General features: G+C 39.6%; 2 protein-coding genes across 10 annotated transcripts in view; one reads left to right on the top strand and one right to left on the bottom strand.

The window, feature by feature from the left end:
* LOC136885536 (2-oxoglutarate dehydrogenase complex component E1) overlaps window positions 1-24,167 on the top strand; it is a 149,438-nt gene extending 125,271 nt beyond the window's left edge. For 3 of the 4 annotated variants that reach the window (XM_067158142.2, XM_067158144.2, XM_067158145.2), the window contains 5 exons: window positions 5,220-5,481; window positions 9,226-9,504; window positions 11,887-11,992; window positions 20,356-20,569; window positions 23,811-24,167. In XM_067158142.2, the coding sequence (XP_067014243.1) occupies window positions 5,220-5,481; window positions 9,226-9,504; window positions 11,887-11,992; window positions 20,356-20,569; window positions 23,811-23,954 (1,005 nt within the window). In that variant the 3' untranslated portion in view covers window positions 23,955-24,167. Of the gene's footprint in view, window positions 1-5,219; window positions 5,482-9,225; window positions 9,505-11,886; window positions 11,993-20,355; window positions 20,570-23,810 lie in introns of those variants that run through there. The other variant, XM_067158147.2, reaches the window with a different exon arrangement.
* The window catches only part of LOC136885533 (phospholipid-transporting ATPase IF), a 266,970-nt gene that overhangs the window by 98,706 nt on the left and 143,339 nt on the right, over window positions 1-24,925 (bottom strand). The gene's annotated exons all lie outside the window — the stretch shown is intronic.

Below are 24,925 nucleotides of genomic sequence, written 5' to 3'. Positions count from 1 at the left end.
TAGACTGGCTAATGACCTTCTTTAATGCCATTGTGGTTGCTGTGCAACAAGTCTCACAATCCCAGTTTTCACGAACAAGGGCCATCCAGCTGTGTGCTCTAATTATTGTGGAATCTGCCTCCCATCACACACAAAGAAAATTCTCAAAAATATTCGTGATAAATGATTGCATGACATTGTGCAACTCAGTCAAAATAAATGTGGCTTCATTAACCCTCAAATGGTTAAACGACGATGCGTCGCCCTTTTTGTACACGTTGTTGTGGTCAATGACGATACATCGACTGTTTTGCAGCCGTTCATTAGACACGCTCTCGTTATGCGTAGTAACATCAAGTCCCATTCGGAAGATGTTGGATGAAATAATGAGTGACGCGAGTGATATGAATGATAATGACAGTGACATTGACAGACTTCCTGGAAAGCTGGAACGTTTATGCGTAATCTGTGGACCAACAAAAAAGGGGAAGGACCCGGCATTTGTGCCCTGGTTGTAACTGTGCCGTTCACAGGGAGTGTTACCACAATTTACAGCACTTTTGGAGGCCTGAAAAGAGAGCAAGAAAAAGGAGAGAGCAGTCTAGTTCTGGTAGCTCCTCCGAGTGACTTTGCGGGGGCGTTCTAGTGCTTGTGTATATACGTATATATATCTTTATACCTAAAGTGTCGGACAAATGGTTCAGGGAGGTAAGAAAGGATCTCAGACAGGTGGGACTAAATTCGGAAGACATCTCGAACCGAACAAAGTTTAGGTCAGTGATCGACAGATTTCAGGGATCCATGACGAACCAAAACTTAACCGTGGGTGGACGGATGAAAGAAGACAGGCTGCCAGAGAGAGGATGCTGAAGTTCTGGGCTGTGAGGAGGGCTTCCAGAAACATGTAATTGTTATCTAACGTGGTCTCTAATGGCCGTAAACGAATATATATATAACATCTAAAGTGTTTATATTTTTTTGAAGTGCATAAAATTGTGTACAACATTGTGATTTGACTTTCTCGGGCAAGTCGAGTATTTTGGTGTCTGGTATGGGCGCAAAAATTTTGATAATATCATTTTGGGACACTTTTTTGGAAACTCAGGATGGCTGTAAAAATATAATGAAAGGTACAAAATAAAAATATATTTATTTCAATAGCCTATGATATTATGATTTAATAAAATGTATTACACTGCATGATTTCCTTTTAAAAACCTATTTTTAAGAATTTTTAGTGAAAGTATACAAAAATCCTGAAAATCGTGTGACCGTAACAGTCGTCTATTGCCTTTCTTGATCCTGAGAAGGCTTTCAACTGCCTACATACTGTCTAATTTGGTACATATTGCGAGAGCACAGAGATCCAAAACAAGTCATAAATTGGGTTCAAATGTTCTGTGTCAACACCAATACAGTAGTAGAATAGCTATACCAGACAGCTTTCCGATGAAACTTAGTGTCCATCAAGGTTTAGTCTTGTCATCTCTACTCTTTATTTGTGTAATAGACACGATCACTCATGACCTACAGCGCAAAGTTTCATAGAACTTACTCTATGCGGATGATGTCATGTTCACCAGCACCTCCAAACATGATCTGCAAAACCCTGTCCAACCCTCGAATTACCCTCAGCAGATTTGATTTTTGCCTTAACATCAAGAAGACAGAATACCTAAAAAACAGGAGTGACTGTGATATTGAAGTCAACAGTGAATACATATCGAAGACCGATGTACCTTCCGTTACTTAGGATCTAATTTATGTAGTAACACCAACATCAACGCACAAGTGCGAGCAAGGATAAATGCTATATAGATGCGATAGAGGGATTTAATGAGAGTGATCTGTCATGAGAGAATGCTGATAAACCTGCAGTCGAAAATATACCGTGCAGCTGTTCTATGGAGCTGAGTGCTGGCCAGTTACAAAATGAGTAGAGCACCAACTTCTCGTTATGGAGTAGCGTATGTTGCGATGGTTGACAGGAATCTCTCGTCTTCACCACAATACAAACGATGCTATTCAGCAGAAGATTGGCATTGCCCCAATAAATGAGAGACGTCTCCAATGGTATGGCCACATCATGTGCGCAGCACTTAATATCGTTGCCAATACTGTCTACCACCTTAAAGTCAGCGGCAAGATCAAAACAACGCCATTAGTACCGACATAAGAGCTTTCTGTATGTATGTTCAGTCCGTCAGCGATTCAGCTGGTGGGATCCTCCACAGCTCTGCCATCAGCTGTCATAGATGGCCTAGGCATCACTGAAGAGGCGTACTAGGGAAATGAGGAGTGAGGTAGTTTTCCATTGCTTTCCTCCCGAGCCAGAGTTGCTATTACCTATCAGTCTGCCAAGCCCACTGAAATGCATACACCAACCGACCCTATGAGCAACATTTTCACACCATTCATAGCAGGGACTGGCTGCATAAGGATTGGCATTACTAGCATCGCTCATACCTCAGTCCCTTTCATATTGTCAAAGCCAAGGATAAGACAGGGGCAGATCTATGAAAGTAACAAAATTGCTCTAGCCTATGCCAGAAGACATAGTGCACTGTTAACACTAGGTCCTGCCAGCAAAGGCATAAGAGCTTTCTACTATGGTGTAATGATGTGATGGCATTCCGTGATCCGTCGAGTCGAGTCTACACCAGTAGGATAAATGACTGGATGAATAATAATAAGAATGGTATGATAAGGGGCAAGAGAGAAAATGATGTACAACAAGTTTGGATTTGAAATTGGTCAAACCAAAATAGTACATATGATAGGTAATGAGCAGAGGACAGCACTTGAAGCAGGAAGGTTACAGTGGCTGCAGTGGCAACGCTGACGAGCAACAGAAATGAAGTTCCTTAGGTTGGGGAACAGAAGACAACCAGTCTGCCTCCACCTCGGGCAACAACAAAGTGTACTTGATATTTTAGAAGGATCACGACTAAAAGGGTTTGTTAAGAAGGACTCAGTTAAATGCAACTTAGACTGGACTCACACTAATGACAGGGGAACAGTTATCCAAACACTGGAATGGAGATAAAGCAGGACATTATTAAGGTAAGTTCTAGAATTTAAGTTCCTAAATATTGCACAGAGATAACCATAAATATTATTTCTAAATACAGTAAAATCTTGTTAATTTGAACTCATTGGGATGCAAAAATTGGACTTTGAATCACATGATTTTGAATTAACCGCCAATGCATCATTCAGAAATGCCAACCCTTTTCAAATGCCATGGAAAAAAAAAATTATTTCCTAAATGTATCCAACAAGGTGCATTTACGGTATTCAAATAATGCACTTGGATAATTCACTGGCAAACGCAACCTCACGCAATTAAAAAGAAAAAGAAAACATGATTCAAAGACGAGGAGAAATCTTTACTGGCTCCCCTATGCAAGTGCTTTATTCATTGGATTACTGTACTGTATGCTTGCACGGAAAGTGCCCAATGCCCTTAAAACATCATGCCTTATCAACCTTTCCTATGAGGAGGAGAGATAGTCTTTCGCTTCCGTCTGCATTACAGTGTTTGGATAACTGTTTCCCCTGTCATAACTGATGTTCTTTTAAGGATGAAATATGTCAGTCTTTGTTTAATAGTGCATACGATTTCTCGCCATGGCACTTCTCTCGTAATTCAGAAATGCCAACACTTGCTGCGTCACAAAATATTGTAAGACCCATTAATGCATGCAATCATCTTGATTCTCAGTGTAATAATAATAATAATAATAATAATAATAATAATAATAATAATAATAATAATAATAATAATAATCGTATGGCCTCAGCTACCGTGTGCAGACATTTCGATTTGATGCCATCTGGCTGTCTGCTCGTCAATTTCGACGTTCCGTTTTACTCTAGGCCCACTAGATGGCAGACAGAGTAAACTGGATCTCTCTTGGGCGTCTATGGCTGAGATTTAATGAATTTTGTCGGGTAAACACCAAATGTGTCACCAGAGATCTTTTACATGCCGACATCGTACGACATGGAGTATCGAATGGACTTTTTTCCACCCTTCAAAAATCCGACTACCTCTGCCGGGTTTGAACCCGCTATCTTGGGATCCGGAGGCCGACACTCTACCACGGATCCACAGAGGCAGCTATTCTCAGTGTAAACCTTTCAAATGCCATGGAAAACACTATTTCCAAAATGTATCCAACAAGGTGTATTTACAGTACTCAAATAAATGCTGACAAACATAAGCCTACATAACGAAAGAAAAACAACACAATTCAAAGACGAGGACAAATTATGCTGGCTCCCCTGTGTAGATGCTTTATCTGTTGGTTTACTGCACTGTTTGCCTTTACTTGCATGGGAAGTGCCCGATGCTCTTAAAACATCGTGCCTTATATAACTTTCCTATGACGAGGGGTGAAAGTCTTTTGCTTCTGTGGGCATTGCAACACAGTGGAGGTACCCTCACCATTGTACGATTTCCCGGCTGGCCCTTCTCTCCTTTAAAACTGTAAATCCATTTGGGACCGGCATTTTTAAAAAATGCAGTTTTATCGGCACTGACAATATTGTTCGGTGCGTACGAACTGATTACGGTATATGAGACACGCTTTTTCGCCAACTGTCGGCATTGTCAGGGTTCACGGATTCTGCTTCTCCGCACATTGCATGCTATGTGATATTGTGGCGTTCCTTAACATGCTGAATACAAAAGAATTACGATTTCACTCAAACTTAGCAAATATGAAGCACACTGTAGAAAAACAGACACACCAAAGTAAGTGAAAGTGCGGAAAGCTACCCTTGCACATTCCAGAAGAGGCGTTCTTTCATGACGTGGAGAAATTTTAAATTTAAATTACTCTGTAAAATACTTTTTTTTAAATGTAAAGGCAGTTTGAATTCAAAGTCTGAATTTCCATAAGGGGACCGACATTGTTCTTCAAATTACGAATTATCCATATTTCGAATTAAACAATTTAAATAACATGCTAAACCATACCTCATATTTCTTGGAATGAGAGCTTCTTCAAATTAGGCCGGATTTTGAATTAACCGATTTTGAATTATCAAGGTTCTACTGCATTTGAGTGTGACTTGATAGAATCTGCTGATGTTCTTTTAAGAAGGAAACATAAGTGTGTATTTCTATCCCTTGTTTAACAATGTAGGTTTTTTTACAGATATGTTGTAGTATAATAATGGAATAATCTGAGCTGAAAAGCCAGGTGCAAGTTATATAGATGTGTGTTTTTCAGGAGGTGTTTGTACCTCTCCAGCACATCTTCCCTTCCCAGGCTCCCTATACCATCTGCAACAGTTCCATCTCTGAGTATGCCGTGCTGGGTTTCGAGCTGGGATTTGCCCTCTCCGATCCGCAATGGCTGGTCATATGGGAGGCACAGTTTGGAGACTTTGTCAACAACGGTCAGGCGATCCTCGATACTTTCCTTGCGGCGGGAGAAGACAAGTGGGCACGGCAGTGTAGCCTCGTCCTGTACCTACCGCACGGCATGGAAGGTAAGTGTTCCTGATTGAGTGTTACTGATACCATCGAGAATTTCTTCTAAACTTTGAAGAGCGTCATGAAGACAATCTATACATTGTCACATACATGTGCTCTCTTGTCATTAGTCTAAATTCATTTCTTCTTTTTCCTGTGTTCCTACTCTTGTACTACCCGCATTCACCGACAAACTGAGTTGACAGTGTATTTACTTATCAGTTACGGAGTAATACATTTCCTGTGTCACTATTCCTGAGACCAGCTGATCGGTACTGTGGACCTACCACACTCTAGCGCTGCCTGGCGGGGCGCGCTTGAACTCGATGAGTCATCACACTTGGTTCTTCTATTCGTCATGGTGATACTTAAAGGAGACCACATGCATGCTCTTTCTCATTATATTCTCATTATAATGGTCAACGAGAACGTCGCTACACATCGTGGGAGAGGATAACATGATGGCAAGCATAACTGGTGGTAGCCACCTTTATCTTATAGCTCTTCCCTTTCTCTGTGTTTATCTGGTTTTCTTTTTGTCACACATTTCACATATCAAGACTGAAGATCTGTCAAGATGAGTGTTGATGCCTGCTCTTTTGATGAAGCGGAAATGAGCTTGAAGAAATGGATGTAGAAGGACTGGAATTGCCTCAGTCTTGAAATATAGGTTATCATATCCTAACTTGAAAGTAAATGTAACCGAAGATGTACTTATTAGACACTGATCCCATTTTCTTTCAACTCAGTTTTGTTAGATAATTAAGGTCTTGCTGGGATGAATTCATAATTACTTCATGTCATATGCAATATCTTTATTCTAGTAGAATGTAAATCCAACCTTTCTCTCCATATCCGTACAGAACCTCACACTGACAAACAAAAACTCACAAAGATTGCGTCTCACAAGCGACCTGTAATATAAATCTACTGGATCCCTGTCCGGCTTCAGGGACTAAATGGTTAGCGTGCTGGCCTTTGGTCACAGGGGTCCCAGGTTCGATTCCCAGCAGGGTTGTCAATTTTAACCATCATTGGTTGATTCCAATGGCACGGGGGCTGGGTGTATGTGTCGTCTTCAACGACATTTCATCCTTATCATGACGCGCAGATTGCCTGCGGGCGTCAAATCAAAAGACCTGCACCTGGCGAGCCGAACTTGTTCTCGGACACTGCCGGCACTAAAAGCCATACGCCATTTCATTTTTTTTCTTTTACTGTATCCCAAGAAGTTTATTTTCAATAATCAAATACCTGTAACTACCTGTACTTGGCTGAAATGGCCTTGAATATCTTTAATCTTTGATGCATAAAGGAAAACTTGAACACTTCACTCATTTACAAAAATTATTTTGAATATAAGGAATCTTGTCGAACCTAAATGAGATCCCTGAATTACTCCTATAACATTTGAAGTACTTTGGTGCTTGTTCTCTCTGCTAGATCAACCTTCTTTAACATACTTTTTTTTACTGATGTGTAACTACAAAAGCTATCTCTGTATATACTACGCTGAACTTCACATAGTCTATGCTTTTTCCTTCTCCTCCGACCTAACCATTTCATTATTTTCACCTCATTCTTGTTTTACTTCTTCAAGCTGTTTATAACTCTTCCAAATCATCCAAATGAGCAAACCTCTTCACTTTGAACCCCCCCCCGGTAGTTTCCTATTAATATTATAAATGTTCATTATAAAGAACATAGAACTATGTCCAAATGTATTTTCTTTGCAACTCTAAACTACATATTTCCATATTAAAGAAGCATTTTGAGCATGGTACAGCAGGTATCCTTTAGTGGTGCAAGTCTGACACTCATTAGAGAGAGACTTCATTAAGGTGAAGAGTAACAATGACTGGGGCACAAGTAAGTCCTATCGTTCCAAAAGGGGCTTTCTCCAAAATTGGCAATTTTTGAGTTAGTGATACTAGCGCCATCCTCTTGAAATCTTGCATGCAAATCAGCAAAATGCAAAATCCAAAATGCACCCATTTCAATGTAATTGCATAATAAAAATCGGAGTTCGTTCCAAAAAGTACCTTTCCCGATATCATGTTTGTTTGATAACATAACTTCTCCTTTCTAATTTTAGTTTATTACACATCAGTGAGTGTTATTTCAATATTACGTGCACCTATGTTGGTAGAAGTACCTTCAGTAGTGTTGTCGTTGGTAAAAGTGGACAATGAAGTGCCATGTAATAATGACAGTCTATTTAATAATTTTGAACAGCAAGCACTATTCTATGAATGTACCTCAATATTAATCGACATGGATATGAACAGTAATGTACCGGTCCAGCAACCAGGAAGGGGAAGAAATAGAACCAGAGATCCAAGTAATTGGGAAAAACACGCAAAAAATTTGTACAAGTAAGAGCTCTGGTACTATTCACGTGTAAGAGTCAAATAAATGTAAGCTTGAAAGCACCAGGCTCTTGGCATTTTAAGGTCCAATCATCAAAAGGAATAGGTGTGGTAATACCCTAGAGCAGGGTATGTGACACGTCAGACAACATACTAACATGTTTTAAGGTTTTTAATATGTAATAAAATAGGTCGAAAATCTACCAACATTGCATATTTCAACATTATGCTTTAATAAAGATTTATTTCTCAATTCTATGGCCATATTTTTTTAAAATTCTATTAGGTTGAAGCAAAAATATACCTTATTCTTAAAATGTATCTGTTTTTTAAAATGTAATTTTCAGTGATCTTTGCAAAATAAAATCATGAAACATTCAGTTCAATGGATTTATGCAATCTAATACCTAAATGAAGTCGAATGGGGGTTCCAAGGAAAATAACCGATGGCACAGTACAAAGTAATAAACACGGCATTAAAAGGTTTGCCATCCCTGCTCTAGAGAAAGAAGAAACATTCTGCAGGACTGATTGTGGAAAAGTGGCCACAAGCATCTCCCCAGAAATCCTTCAATTGAACCACTCGTCAAAGTAGGGAAGTTGAAGGATATTTCAGACCTACTGGGGGAACATTTTGAAGACAATTCGATGAGTGAAGAGAGACTCGTTTTACCCTGATTTAATGAAATGTCAAGAGTAACTGAGGAATGGAGAACGTTTTGAGGTACCTCTTGCTGATAATATTTTATCTGAAAATGTTTAAGAAGATGGCACTGATTTGTGAATATAAGATATTCTCACTTTTCTTCATTTGATTTTCAATATTTTGTCCAGACATGTTTCTGTTATTCCAAATTACTACTGAAAATAGTTTTACAAAGTAGTAAATATTTCTCTTCCAGTTACATTTCCTTGAAACGACTTTTCGTGTAATATAAAAATAGTTCAATATCAATCAAACACGCTTTTTAATAATGATTACCTATACGTTATTATTGTCCCATTTGTGACCTCATCCACAGTTGTTCTGAAACTTCCCAACGATACAGCAGTATTCCAAAAGGGACCTTATCCATTTTTTAAATCAATATTTTATAGGAAGTGCTGGAAATTAATTATTTTAATTATATCGATCACATTTTGACAGGAACAAACTTTCAAATATATCTAATTTTCTAAGTTTAAATTATATTTAAGCTTAGAAACAGATTTTCTCAAAAATCCAAAAAGTCCATAGTATGGAGAAGATCACTTTTGGAAATATACGACTCAAGTAATGTTCCAATAATTGATGCAGAGAGAGCTTATTGCCAACAGTTTTCAAATCCGATTTTAATTCCAACTTCGGTGCAGGTATCATGTAGCATAATGTCGTTTTGTTTATGCTTTCAGGTATGGGCCCGGAACATTCTAGCGGCCACCTTGCACGAAAGCTATTGCTGTGCAACGACGATCCCGATGCCCTTCCTGATCTGCAAGATCCTCAAGTCAACATGAGGCAGCTGAAGGACGTCAACTGGATCATCGCAAACTGTTCAACCCCGGCCAACTTCTTCCACATCTTGAGGCGGCAGCTCGCACTCCCGTTTCGCAAGCCCCTCATCCTCTTCAGTCCCAAGTCTCTGCTACGACACCCACAATGCAAATCTAGTTTTGATGAGATGCTAGTAGGTAAGTACTAATGACCATGAGGAGGAATTAAATGGTATCTAGAACACTATTTGGCTTTAACTCCCTCCCTAATACAATACATCGTTCTAGATCATATCTGTGTTTTATGAGCGTATACCTCTGCCATCTCTTGGTGACTTTTAGAGTTAACTGCTGGCAATCTTAGCACGGAGCATTTAAAAGATTGTGATGTATTTTAATGTTTAGTGATCTTACGATAGTAGTTTAGATACCTTTGGAAATATGTGATGTACGGCACGGTGAGCAGTGGGTTGTGTTACTGATGATGGATTACCGTATTTGCACGACAAATGTGTTGATTTTTTTTTTTGCTTTACGTCGCACCGACACAGATATGTCTTACCGCGACAATGGGATAGGAAAGGCCTAGGAATTGGAAGGAATCGGCCGTGGATTTAATTAAGGTACAGCCCTGGCATTTGCCTGGTGTGAAAATAGGAAACCACGGAAAACCATCTTCAGGGCTGCCGACAGTGGGGCTCGAACCCACTATCTCCCGATTACTGGATACTGGCCGCACTGAAGCAACTGCAGCGATCGAGCTCGGTAGTTTGAAGTTTTAATGCTGTATGAACACTATCTACAAACTGAAGTAGGCAATGGACGACCCATAGTCAGAAAAAAAAAACCTTTTTAGAGTTGTCAGAAGAAAGTTTTGTATACCTATTACCAAAGCCATAATGAACAAGGTACCAGAAAAATTGAAAATAGGTAGAGTTTCCCACAGATTGACACTTATATGTGTGCTTCAGACTCTTTTCATGTAATTGTAGGTGACTATATTGATGAGTGCTAGACATGAGTGTGTAGAACTCTGCAACGAGTTTCCGCTGCATTGCATTACATTACTTTCCCCGCAGTAAAAGAATGCCCGAAAATCATTGAAGACTTATATGAATTATAACATTTACCCGATGTTGTAGGAGTATTAGATTGGACTCAAACAAGAACACGTTGAATATTGAGATATGTCCTTCCATTCTTTTAATTTTCAAGCACAGACTTGCATACTTTAAAATTAAATCTACACTGCCAGAAAAAAAATTAAACATGCAACATCTTGAAGGACGAGGTCATTTTATTCACAAGTGATGTGACAGATAGTTCATCACTGCAGGAGTATATGATCAGAAATTGAGACTAAATGAAACAAACATATCCCAGTAAAAGCTGCCCAAACAGTCACATCGATACACAGTGTACCTTTCTCTGGCAGCAATGCAAACGATGAACGGCATCCTGCGGGACATGTATCGTCCTGTTGAAAAAGCACACCACCTTCTTGTCAAAGAAATGGCAGTAGTACAGGGACAACAACCTGCACTGTACTAGGTGGGAATGAAGGAAAAACATCGTAGCAAAAGATCTTGGAGGTCGAGGCTAATTAGGAATTAATATTTAGAGGCCCCACGAAGAAAAGACGAAGAAGAAGAAGATCATAAGAGATAAATTTATACTAAGCTTTGTTATTAGTCTTTAAAATACTGTTCAAGTAAGTATTTTGTTTTTTGAAAATATAAAGTTTCTTAAGTTCTCTAATTCGGGAGGATAGGCTGTGAGAATGTAAAATTCTTAGAGCCATATTTAGTTGAGTTGGAGAAGACCAAATGGAACTGGTTGTTTGACCTTTTGTTATATGCATGTATATCTTCTATGGTACATAGTTCTGTATTGATACATGTCATATTATTCTGGCCTTTATACACGAACAGAGCCTGTGAGTATTCAGTTGTGGTTCTAACAGGCAGAATATTTGTTTCATTAAATACATCAATGGATGACTTTGTAAAATTGAACTTGTACAAAATTTTAATTGCTCTTTTCTGGACTAGATTACATACATAAGATGAGAATGAATGTTCCTTCATTCCAATATCTCTTAGCCTATCAGGCTGGCTACTTCACGTTTTACATTTGACCTATGTACATCCTAGTTTAGGTTAGTATCTAAGATTAGACCCAGTAGTACATTCTGTAACTCCTTCGATAGCTTCATTTCCAATTTTAATTGTAGTAGTTATGCTTGCATTGTAGGATTTGGTTTTTGAAGTGTTTATGACTAACTTATTCTTATTATTATTAAACCATGAAATGAATTTATTCAAATCATCTTGTAGACTTTGCATAATTTGCTGTTTGTGAGCATTTTCATAAAAGACAAAAATTTCATCTCCAAATAAGAATATCTTTTTGGTAAGCTCTAGATAACCTATGTCATTTATAAATATTAAAACAGCACTGGACCAAGTACCAACCCTTAGTTTACAGTGACCATTTCTCAACAAGACCAAGTGGATACCTATTCCATGATGACTTATTCATTTTCAGTCAATATTTGTACAATCAGTGTTTCTCTTGCAGGCAGCACATTTCGCTGGGTTCTGCCAGATGTTGGTCCAGCCACAAAAGCGCCTGATGCTGTCAAGAAACACATTCTGTGCACGGGAAAGGTGTACTATGACGTAGCGTGAGTGTTTCACTGAACATACTCCAGTCCCAACATGACAGTAACATGTTTCTTATTCATCTACCAGTGGCGTAAGCTGGGATCAAGACGTAGGCTACCACTACACTTAAGTTACTCCCTTTTTGATGGTTGGTTTAGTGGACGTTAAGCCTTAAGCGTTTTGAGCCACTGGAGTAGCCTACTGTGTTGTCAAGTCTGTTTCACAAGCCAATGCCCTGGCCTCTGCCATTGCCAATACTTGACACCTGATCAGTGGAAATGGTAGCCTAGGAGTTAGCAAAATAAAGCCCGGTTTTGTGGTTAAATGGATAGAATATCTGCCTTTGGTCGATGGGCCCGGTTCAATTCTTGGAATCAACCTCCTCGTACTGTTAATTCTCCTGGCTTCGGGCTGGGTTTTTATAATGACTTTGCCATTCATTTCATCCTTCTACAAACCAACGATAGGAAGAACATCTTGCGTCTGTCAACAAGAAGACACCATACTAATGGAGTCTGAGAGAGTGACTCGTAGGCCTATACATCGAACCACTGACCCCGATTGAAGACATCATAGCAATCGTGGTGACTGCTCTAGGAAAGTCGGCCATGGGAAAAATTATTATTATAGCAGGCAACCTAAACTGTAGGCTAGATAAGTATGATTGCAGAAGTAGGGAACTACTACAGATGATGGCTGAAGAGGAATTTACACTGGTTAGTAAGAGAGAAGACAACACATACTATGCACATAATGGTAGCAGTACCATAGACGTAATCCTGTACAAAGGCAACGATCTAGAAGTAACGGACCATAAGGTGTTATATTCTGACGCGGTGACACCAATAAAGAAACATTGTCCAGTGACAACTACTTTCAAATTGAATGAATCTACAGGCACACGACAGGAAACAAACCATACGAAAAGAACCTCCAGAAAGATAGGCGAGAATAAAATACACGAAAATGGAGACAAGCTTACCATCTTTGAAAACAAGATTCAGGAAAAGGACCTAAATGCTGCTGCAACAGCGCTAGAAGACATAATCAAATTCGCAACCTCCACAATAAACGAGAGAAAGGTAAAGAAATGGTTTGATCAACAATGCTACACAGAGAGAAAGAGAAGTATAGATAAGAAATGTGTTTTTCCACCATTCAATACACAATATATTTTAATAGATTAAACTAGTACCGGTTTCGGCTCTTTAACGGCCATCATCAGCTAGTACCGTGCCGGTACTAGTTTAATCTATTAAAATATATTGTGTATTGAATGATGGAAAAACACATTTCTTATCTATACTTTGAATCTGTCAATACGGAAAATGAAATTTATAAATAATAAAAGAGAGAAAGAGAGTCATATCAGCCCTTCACGTGGCCAAATGCACTCAAAATCAGGACGACCTGATCACATATAGCAGACTCAGAAAAGAATATAAAAACCTTCTAAAGAAGAAACGAGACGATTTCACAGAACTTGAGGCTAGAAGAATGGTGGAAGAAGCAAAAGAAAACCCCTACATTGCTCTAAAGCCACGACAGTCACAGACAATGGGGAAAATAGAGATGCCAATCTGGGAGGCTCACTTCACGAACATCCTAAACCAACAAAGGGTCAACGAAGCTCATGAAATAACAAGACAATATGATGACATCAGAGGATTCACAACAGAGGAAATTAGAAACACTATATCAACATTGAAAAACAAGAAGGCAGCAGGCCCGGATGGGATATTTAACGAGCACATCAAAGCAGCCTCGGAAGTTTTAATCCCAGCAATCACAAACATGATGAACTTATGTTTGTATACAGGACAAATCCCGGTGAGCTGGAAAACCTTGAAAATTAGAATGCTATACAAGGGAAAAGGAGAGCCACTTGACCCAAACTCGTACCGGGGAATCGTGCTGGAGAACAACTTTCTCAAAATTCTGACGAATCTAGTGAAGATAAGACTAACAGAAGAAATCGACAACAAGATCCTAGGGGAACAATTTGGATTCAGGAAAAGCCGAAGCACCCTACATGCAGTCAAAAACCTCATAGACGACATCGAGGAGGAAATAAGATTCCCAAAAGGAAAATTCCACGTAGTATTCATCGATTTTACAAAAGCGTTCGACAATCTCAACAGGACCTTAACATGCACCAAACTAGAACAGATGGTGGAGCAAAACAAGGAACTAAGCGTCTTGATACACAACATCCTGAGTAAAAACACCATCATAATTTCAGACAACGTAACAACCTCGCAAGAAATTATACAGACAAACGGAGTGTTACAAGGAGACCCCCTTAGTCCCCTTCTGTTCAACGTAGCCACACATGACGTGGTCCAAGCAATAAGAAATTCCGCTCCGTCCCTCAAGATTTATATATACGCAGACGACATGGTGATGGGTTCTCACGATACTAACGAACTCCAGAAAGGAATAAATGCTCTAGGAACATGGGCTGAATACAACGGACTGCAAATAAACACAGAAAAGACCATACACATGGTCATCAGGAAAGGAGGACGCTTATCTGCAAGGGACAAAATCACGTACTGTCATGTAAAAATCGTGTGAAATCAATCATAGACTTCTGTATTGATTAATGTATCCTAATATTGCACAACTTGTGCGCAATAAAGTTTATATATTATTATTATTATTATTATTATTATTATTATTATTATTATTATTATTATTTATTTCTTGCGAACCGGCCAAACTTAGGACCATGCCAATATCACTTCACTTCCTTCTAATCATCCCTTCTTCCTTCCTCTTTCTCCACAGTGCCTTCATTCTTTCAGAATGTTGGGCTCTTCTCTCTTCAGTCCATCTTCCCCCTTTGTGCTCTTTCTTTTCTTCAACCAGAACTTTTATGTTGGAAAGTCTTTTCCTGAATTGGTCTCTATCACGACATTCTTCATCTGCAATTCCTAACCTCTTGAGTTCTTCCTTCATCTGTTTGGCATATCCCCCCTGGCTCTTCAAGTAGTATATTTTATTAAAAATTTGTTTATTTAACCTTGCTGGATCCATTCTGACCATGTGTCCATAGAATCGCAACCGTCTTTTCCTTATTGTTGTTTCCAGGTCTTCTGTTCTTTTGTATATCTCCTTATTTGATCGTAATCTGTAGTTTCCCTCTACCACCCTTGGGCCGTAAATCCTCCTCAATATTCTCCTTTCAATCTTAGTAGTTTTTCCAGGTTCGTTAGTGTTGCTGTTTCCACCCCATACAGAATCACTGGTTTTACCACAGCGTCATAATGTCTTAGTTTCGCATTGATGGAAAGATTCTTTTTGTTGTAAATGGCTTTGGTGGCAGTGTTTAGCCTTTCCAACTTAAGTCTTCTATTTTCCATGGCCTCTTTATCCATCCCGTTGCTGCTGATAATTTCTCCCAGGTATTTAAACTGCTTTGTGACCTTCACTTCGCCATATTTCGTCTTCATTGTTCTCTTCACATAATTCCTGTCCGTGCTCATCATCTCTTTTTTCGTGAAGAAGATTTTTAAACCTGTTTTCTCGTCTATCTCCTGTAGTTCATTTATCTGTGTTATTGCTTCCTGTTCTGTCTCAGCGAAGAGTGCCAAATCATCAGCAAAGGCCAAACACTTGGGTTTGACATGTTTATTTTTACTACCTATTATAGCACCTGAGTCGTCATGTTTCCACAGTGTTTTCATGACCTTATCTAGAACTACGTTGAAGAGTGTTGGGGATAAGCTGTCACCCTGTCTCAGACCTGTTTTTATCTGGAAGGGTTTGCTGATCTCTCCTCGAAATTTCACTTTGGAAATGGTGTTTGTTAGTGTTAACCTAAGTAAGTTGAGTGTTTTTTGATCGATGCCATATTCTCTCAAAATTTCCATCAATGTGTCTCTATCTATTGAATCGTATGCTTTTTGAAAGTCAACGAAAGAGATGAAGATGTTCTTTGGCCGCGCATTGTAATATTTGATTATCATTTTTAGACTCAAGATATGGTCCTGACAAGAGCGCCCTCTCCTGAAGCCACCCTGATACTCTCTCAACTTGTGGTCAATTTGCGGTGTCAGTCTGTTCAATAGGAGTTTAGAAAAAATCTTATACGTGACAGATAAAAGTGATATTCCTCGGTAGTTGTTGACGTCTGTTTCCGGTCCCTTTTTATGTAGTGGGTGTATTAATGCCACTAGCCAGTCTTCTGGTATTTTCTCATCTCTCCAAATATTCCGGAACAGTTCTGTCACTTCAGTGATAAAGGCGTTCTGCTATTACTCCATCTTCACCAGGTGCTTTGTTGTTCTTTAGGGAGTTTATTACTTCCCTTACTTCTCCCTCATCTGGTGGTTCAGAATCTGGGTTCTGGATTGTGTCCTTCTCAATCTCCAATTTTTCCCGTGGTGATTCACAGTTAAGGAGGTCTTCAAAGTACTGTGCAAGGATTTCACAGTTATCTTTATTGTTGAGGGCAAGAGTTCCGTCCGTTTTCTTGAAATGCAGGCTCGGTGCTATATAGCCTTTGATTCTATTTTTAAAGGCCCTATGGAATAATCTGGTATTGTTTTCCTTGAAGTTTTCATCCATTTCTGTGACTTCTGCCTAAGGTGTTCTCTTCTGACTCTTCTCAGTGTTTGGTGGGTTTGTTTCCTTACTTCTCGTGATTTTTCCAAATTTGTCAGTCTTATTCTCATTCCATGATTTCCATGCCTCAAATCTTTCTTTGATTGCATTTTCACATTCTGCATTCCACCATGCATGCTTGCTTCGACGTTTCGTAGATGCTAATTCAACTGCTGGCTCCTGCAGATTTTTTTGTCACTTCATTCCAATTTTTTGGCACCTGTAGCTTTTTCCTGTATTCTTCCCTCTTTTCTTAGATGAGCAATTCACGGTCAATTTTTGGCACTCTATTGCTACAGATATGTGTTTTTCGTCCGGGTATGAAATTCATCTTAATCTGTGATAAATAATGGTCTGATGTTACATTAACCACTTTTCTAACTTTGACGTTATGACTTTCCTTGTAATTGTTCTTGGATATCGCTACATGGTCCAGTTAAAATTCGCCTAGCAAGGGGTTTGGTGATACCCATGTATTCTTTTTGTTGGGGCGTGCTTTGAAATTGGTAGACATGAGTTTGAAGTTGTTCATATTGCATAAATTGATCAGTCTTTCTCCGTTTTTATTCGTCCTGTTGTGTGCCGGATATTGTCCAACTATTTCAATGTACTTCCTTTCCCGCCCCACTTGTGCATTGAAGTCCCCTAGGAGAATTTTGATGTTATTTTTTGGGATCTTTAGTATTTCATCCCCCAGTTTGTCCCAAAACTCTTCAACCATATCGGGGTTCTTTTTATTATCTTCATTTATTGGTGCATGAGCATTTATCAGCGTGTATTTCTTATTCGCTGATTTGATCATCATGAGTGATAGTCTTGAGTTTACACTCTTGAAGTCGATTATTATTATTATTATTATTATTATTATTATTATTATTATTATTATTATTATTATTATTATTATTATTATTAAAAACAGCGTCTGTATGCTAGTGAATACCTCCAAATGACAAGAATGTCGGGATTAAGAAAAGCCGAGAAACTGAGAGGAAGATCCTCCGCAAGATAATGGGTCCAAAAATCATGGATGGCCAGTATAGGTTACGAGAAAGGGGAGAAATATACCAAGAAAGTGAAAGAATGATTGAGTCATTGAAGGAAAGAAGACTCTAATTTTATGGACATTTGTTTTATAATGGACAAGAAGAGGCTGACAAAACAGATTTTAAAACACTTGACAGTAGCCCTAAAATTTCTGATGAATTGTTCAGGGAGGTAAGAAAGGATCTTGAGCAGTCTGGATTAAATCAGGAAGACATCCTAAACCGGACAAAGTATAGATCAGCGATTGACAGCTTCAGAGGCTTCCATGACGAACAAAAAAGTAATAGGGGATGGCCAGAGGTAAGAATGCAAAGATTTTGGGCTGCAAAGAAGCAGTGTGTGATTGTTGCTTAACGTGGTCTCAAATGGCCGTAAACGAATATAATATCATTATTATTATCATCAAATTAAAATGCAGAATTTTACAGCACTGTCAGCGGTCGTACCCATCATTCACTGGTTTTCACTTTAAATTTCCTTTGTAATGTGTCCTCCTATTCAATACATAATATGTCCTTTGTAAAGTGAAAACCATCAATACAGAATGATTGTAACACAGTATCTTGTAATTCACTGGTTTGTTAGCTTCCTTGGTAGATCAGTGATAGTATCTGACCCATGATCACAAAAGTAACCCCACACGTTGTACACTAATTTTCTCATCTATAAACAATCAGGAAGATGTCTTGCACATTCAGCTATAAATGTGCGACACCATCGTACATGGGTCAATCATGTCAATTTGGAGTCGTCTGGAGAATTACTCTCTCTCCTTCAATAGCAGTGGCAAACTGATGGAGCGAAGCTTTGCACACCTATCCCTCGGTTCCCAGACCAATCACACATTCAGCAGCAAGCTGGGTGAGGTGAGCATGGGCTGCAATGTCAGTCTCCAATGCCTTGCACTCAGAAATTCGAGCAATGTTTTTCAAATTGCCTTCAAGTTTTGTAAATACAAGGTGTCTGGGTTAAAGGTATAATAATATAAAATTTAATAACTTGAGAAATAATGCAGATATTTATTGGCAGTTAACTCAAAATGTTTTCTGTATTCGCTTGTGGTGGCGGTGGTACCACATGCGCATGCGCGTAACTGCACTGTTCACAAGAAGCCCGCCAGTAACCATGTGGACTCTACAGCAGAAGGTGTTCTGTGTGCTTTCGCTCGTGGAGATAAGATCCGTTACACTAGTACAAATGTAGATTTCATCATGAGTGTGGACTGTTTCCAACTGATGATGTTCCCACTTACGTAACAATCATGAAATGGGACAGGCGCCTTTGAGAATCTGGGACCTTGCTGTCAAAGTCGGGCCACCATGCCAAGCACGCAGTTTCAGGGGCTACTGTTGATTAATCCTCGAGTCCGGAGCCCTTGTAAGTCAATTCGACAAGCAAGTAGGTAGTTACAGTTACCTCGTTCGACAGTACACGATGTCGTCCACAAAAGGTTGTGCCTACAAGCGTACAAACTGCAGCTTCGTCAAAAAATCAAATCTCAGGACAGGCCGCTATGAAAGGCATTCACGGAAACAATTCTGGCAAAAATTGATAGAAACGAGGCTTTCCTCAATTCGGTCTGTTTCTCAGACGAGGCTAAATTCCATATTTCTGGCATGGTAAACAAACACAATTGCCGCATATGGAGATCTGAACAGATCACGTACGTAGTGACAGAGTTGGAACAAGACTCTCCGAAAGTGAATGTGTGGTGTGGATTGTCGAAGGACACGGTTATTGGCCCATTCTTCTTCACGGAGCATACAGTTAATGGAACACGTTACCTAGACATGTTGGAGCAGTATGTTGTGCCACAACCTCCTCATGACGTGATCTTTCAGCAAGATGGTGCACCATGCCATTATGCGGAAGTTGTAAGGGATTTCTTGAATCGTGAGTTCCCAGATTGCTGGATTGGAAGAGGTAGTCCATCAATTGCTTGGCCCCCTAGAAGCCCCGACATTATGCCACTTGATTTTTTCCTGTGGGGTTTTGTCAAGAATCAAGTGTACCAGACACCAGTTCGTGATCTACCAGATCTGCGTCATCGCATTTGTGCAGCTATCGCAAATGTTGCGCCTACAATGCTGCAGAACACTCGGAGATGAAGTAGAACACGATTTTCTTCCTAATGGTGCGCATATCAAGGTTTATTATGTATGTAAGCAAACATGTTGAGTTACCCTACTTGTAGAAACAAACTGCAAGTAAATATCTCCACTACTTCTCAAGTTATTAAATTTTATATTATTCTACCTTTAACCTGGACACCTTGTAGAACAATGTATCAGATACCAAACATTATAATGTGCTTTAGATTTCCATCATTCTTATTTGATGTTCGGACTTCACCGATAGCCTTGGTAGCCCTCAGTATACGCCACTGTTAGGTGTCATAAATTCCTTACAAAGGAACAAACAAGTGCTAAATCAAGTCATGTACAAAAGAGGGGACAAGGACAACTGTATCCACAAAAGGTAGATTTTATGAATCTCATGTGGTAAGCTCAAAATTACAAGACATATAAATGCACTTTCAACCTAAAACAATAAATGCACAGGGCAGGATCTAATCAACCATTATAAAAACTATAAACAAGTTTCTTCTTCTGCATTTTTCCTGTAATGTGAAGAAGAACTGTGGCCTTATTTTCTCTTCCTTGTTTGGTCCTCTCCATGGTTGTGCTGTGTATTGGTCAGCGAGATGAAGGGCTGTTAACTCGTGTTGCAGGCAGGCGCGCAAGGAGAAAGACCTCGAGTCGACCATAGCCATCACGCGAATCGAGCAGCTGTGTCCCTTTCCGTATGCAGACCTGATCAAAGAGGTCGTCAAGTATCCCAACTCAGAGCTGTGCTGGGTGCAAGAGGAGCACAAGAACCATGGAGCGTGGAGTTACATGGTGGCCAGACTCTCCAATATGCTGAACGATACCAAATGGGAGACGGTAAGCCCCCACCAAAACCATTTACATTTTTAATTAATCCAAGGTGATACGAATAGAGTTTTCAGAGTTAATAATTAGGAACAAAGTAAAATTCAGCGATAACTGAACTCAACCAGAGGAATGGCACGCTGAAAAAAAAAAAAAAAAAAGTTATCTGATTTCCCAGCCAATACTAAGGCAGGCTCTTCTTCTTCTTCTTATTCTTCTTCTTCTTATTCTTCTTCTTTTGAGACCACATTGAATCACTTTAATCAATCTTTTGGTTTGCGATTTCTTGGTAGGAACTGTCTGAGCCTGTTCTAATAATAAAAATGTTATTTGCTTTACGTCTTACTACTTTTTCGGTTTTTGGAGACATTTAGGTGCCTAAATTTAGTCCCGCAGAAGTTCTTTTACATGCCAGTAAATCTACCGACACAAGGCTGACGTACACCTTCAAATACCACCGGACTGAGCCAGGATTGAACCTGCCAAGTTGGGGTCAGAAGGCCAGCGCCTCAACTGTCTGAGCCACTCAGCCTGGGGCACGCAGCAGTAATGCCATCTATCGGAGACAAAGGAACTGTGGTATTTCTCGGTCTTCGTCCGATTATGAGTCTTTTTGTGAGACTATGAGTATGAAGACATTGCACTCACACTGCAGATGTGCCAATGCCCTCTTTCTTTATAAGTGTCTCACAAATAGAGTGGACTGCTCAACATTACTGAAGTTTATTCCATTACATGTTTCTAGTCGCATTACTAGGCAAAGATATATTTTTCATCTGCCTAAAGTGAGAACTGTGGCTCGGACTAACTCATGGCTTCTGAGGGCATTAACAGCACTAAATGAGGTGGGTGAATCAGTGGATCTTTTCCACTCACGCCCGTCTAAAATCAGACGTGCCCTAACGACCTCATGAACTTAAGATGAACCTCTGTAAAATATGTAAGTATGTGTATGTAAATGTTTCTAGACGTAGTTTAATCATTACAATTATTTAAGGAGATTCAGTTTTATTTATTTAAGGTGTTGTAAATATGCATATATAAAGGTCTCCAGATTTAGTTTGAACATGGTTATTATTTTACTAAATTAGTGTTATTTATTTAAGGTGTATTTGTTGTATATTGTTTTATTTACTGTTTTATTGAATTATCTTTAATTGGGCAAATAACCTGTTGATGATAAATCTATCTATTATCTAGCACATCAAAACAAAAAATATACAATGTAATGTTATTGTTGATCAATTTTATTAATTTTTAATATTGTTATCATCATCATCGCTGAACCCTTCCAGCATGCCGGGTAGGGTGTTTCAATATTGTATGTCTTCCTATTTAGTTTTCTTCCAACATTGTGATATTAGGGTATCCAATTTAAAAGGAGCCCTTCTTCTTTCTTTCATGATGTTCCTTTATGATTTTTTCTGATTTTAAAAAATTCTTCAAAATTTGCTTTACGTCGCGCCGACACAGATAGATTTTACTGCGATGATGGGATAGGAAAGGGCTAGGAGTGGGAAGAAAGCAACCGTGGCCTTAATTAAGGTATAGCTCTAGCATTTGCTTGGTGTGTAAATGGGAAACCACAGAAAACCATTTTCAGAACTGCCAACATTGTGTTTCAAACCCACTTCGTTCTGTCGTTCACCCTCCTCCTTCCGACACAATGTTCCAATGTTAAACCATTTCCATGATGTCGTTTGGTGGTAGCTTGTCCGTGCCTGACCGAGTCATCAGTACATCTAGCGGCACTGCAACTTTTGATGTCAGCTGTTGGTTGGGGTTTGCCCCTCTTGTTTCCAGTAGTGCTTTGATAAGCTCCACATTCCCCCTGATTGTCGCGAGTGTGAGTGGAGAGTTCTCCAGGTAGAGTGTCTCAGAATCTGCGTTCCCCTTCTCCACCAGCATTTGTAACGTTGTCTAAATTAGCATCTGGCCACATGCATAGAGCATGCAACACGTTCTTCCCATTACGCTTGCAATCACCATCATCTGTGAAATCAAAGGCTTTGTCATCTTCACTGTATTCCATCTTTGTCCGAACATTGGGATTGCTCCTGTATTCAAGCAAACGTTCACACATTTCAAGTGTCTCTTGGCAGGGAACCATTAGTGCTAGTACATGAAGTGGACTTAGGCCTCCATCTAGGAAATTGGAACCATATCTGCTTAGTTCATATAGGCTATTGTTACGATGGGCTCGCCACGGCCAGAGGCATTTTATACCTACTGCCAAGTGCAAAATTAGGCTGCCCCTAACATGGAGACAGAGCCTTTCATTGCCGCCCCTCTGGAGTACACACGCTATGGTTTGCCCCTTCCGCCATCTCCACCGTACCAAAGTCTACCTTCTCCGCCATAGATGCTGCTGATGATACAGATGTTGATTCCCATAGGGAACTTAAAATATTTGTCCTGAATGAGTAAACTTATAATACGTCGTAACTCTGAGCTGGGACCCATACCAGATGTTACACACTGGGTCAGTGTGCTCTGGGATTCACATAGGCAGAGGCGCCACTCCCTGGGTAGGGCTGCCTCCGAAGAGGGTCCCTACCTGCTACCTGCTTCTTTTTTCTCTTTCTGGTAAAAGTCCACTAAAGTCAAAGAAATATTAATGTTTATTAAATTCCACCTATTCAATACATAAATAATCTCTGGTGGAGATTTTCTCTCAGTATATACAGCCCTCCCACTTGTCGTTAGGAAGGCATTACACAGAGCTCTGTTTTGGAGTCCTCTGTGTTACTGCAAGCTATGATTCACAAACAGTGGTCATCACAAATGAAACACTTCCTTACAAACAGAAATTATAGACTGTGAAAAAGTACTGCATCAGACAACTTGGAATTATTAGATTATGTTCATGAGTTGTTTCAAAGTAATAAAACTTGAAAGAAAAATTAATAACTTAGAATTTATTTCTTGATTTTGACATGTTTGGAAAAGAAATTAAAGGAAACTCGAAACACTATACTAAGAATGTTTTCTTGGGTTGTGTTGAATACATTCTGCTCTGCATGTGCTGAATTTGAAATCTGCTTAGGTTACCTTTTGTTGAAAGTCTGATGTTATGGAACACATCCATTTATTTCGTGGAGATATTTTCTCAGAGGATTTTAACCACAGTGAGCACAGTTATCCTTGTTTATAAATTTTCATCACTTCAGTGGTTTTGATGGAGGGAGCATAACATTAAAAACCCCTGATATTTTATGTTTACAAAGACTGGTCTGAGTTGTACATTTTGCAGATCAGCTACGCTGGACGAGGAGCATCGGCATCTCCTGCCACTGGCTCCAGGGCGGTGCACACGAAGGAGCTACAGCAGTTGTTGGATGAAGCCATGTACCTTGGGGAAGCAAAAGCCAAAGGAACTATCGAGTTGAAACACTGAACTAAATCTGTTCCCTATGGAACCTCTTTTGTTGTAATATCCTTGTCGTTAACTGTGAGTAGTGTGTGAGGTTGATTTGTTATTTTCTTTTTGAAATTTGCATCATGTGACTTGCTTCAAACAAAATGTTCCATCATTTGTCATTTGTTCATGTAAATTTCACCAGATAAATAAAATTGTGAAGTTCAGTTCCATTGTAATTGAAAAGAAGAATAAAAGGTATGCAACATTAAAGTTCAGTTTCCATTTGTCAGTCAGTTCACAGACACAGAGTCAAACATCTGAGCTATTTTCTTTAGGTCATACCCTCGTTAAGAACAGCAGCTTGTTTCTCCAGTAACTGGAAGGGTTTTAAATTCGGATGGTAAGTAAAAATGTTTGGTAGGTGAGCAGGTTAAGGTTAAGAACGCTGCTTTATTTCACTATCATTCTTTTAGTTTTCCATATACACTGAGTGGCCAAAATTCACGGGAAGGGGTGTCCCATTAGAAAATGTGCTGTGTATGACCCCCGAGCGTTGCAGCTAGCTGCGGCATAGCTGAGCAGTCTGTCACATTGTGAAGATGGCAACATGTCGCGAGCCAACCGATTTTGAACGTGGGATGATCATCGGCGCACAGCGCATGGGTCATAACATTGTGGAGATTAAACATAAATTCGGGTTTCCGAGGTCAACAGTGTCAAGAGTGGATCTTCAATATTGCAGAGAGAATGTTACCACCCGCATGAACCGCCACACGGAAAGACCACAGGTGATTAACGAATGGACATCACGTCGCGTCCACAGAACCATACTGAGCGCTCAACGGGCTACTGTGAGTCAGTTGAATGTTGGGAATCAAGAATACATTTTTACCAGGACTGTAAGGAGGCAACTGCACCGCTTCACCAGCCAACGACCACCTCGTGTCCCTTTGCTGACACCTCGATGCAGAGCTCAACGACGTGCATGGGCCCGCGAACATTGGCAA

Source organism: Anabrus simplex, chromosome 14, assembly GCF_040414725.1.
Source record: "Anabrus simplex isolate iqAnaSimp1 chromosome 14, ASM4041472v1, whole genome shotgun sequence".
Classification (NCBI taxonomy): domain Eukaryota; kingdom Metazoa; phylum Arthropoda; class Insecta; order Orthoptera; family Tettigoniidae; genus Anabrus; species Anabrus simplex.
Note: the sequence above shows the minus strand (reverse complement) of the source record. Positions and strands in the feature narration are given on the sequence as shown.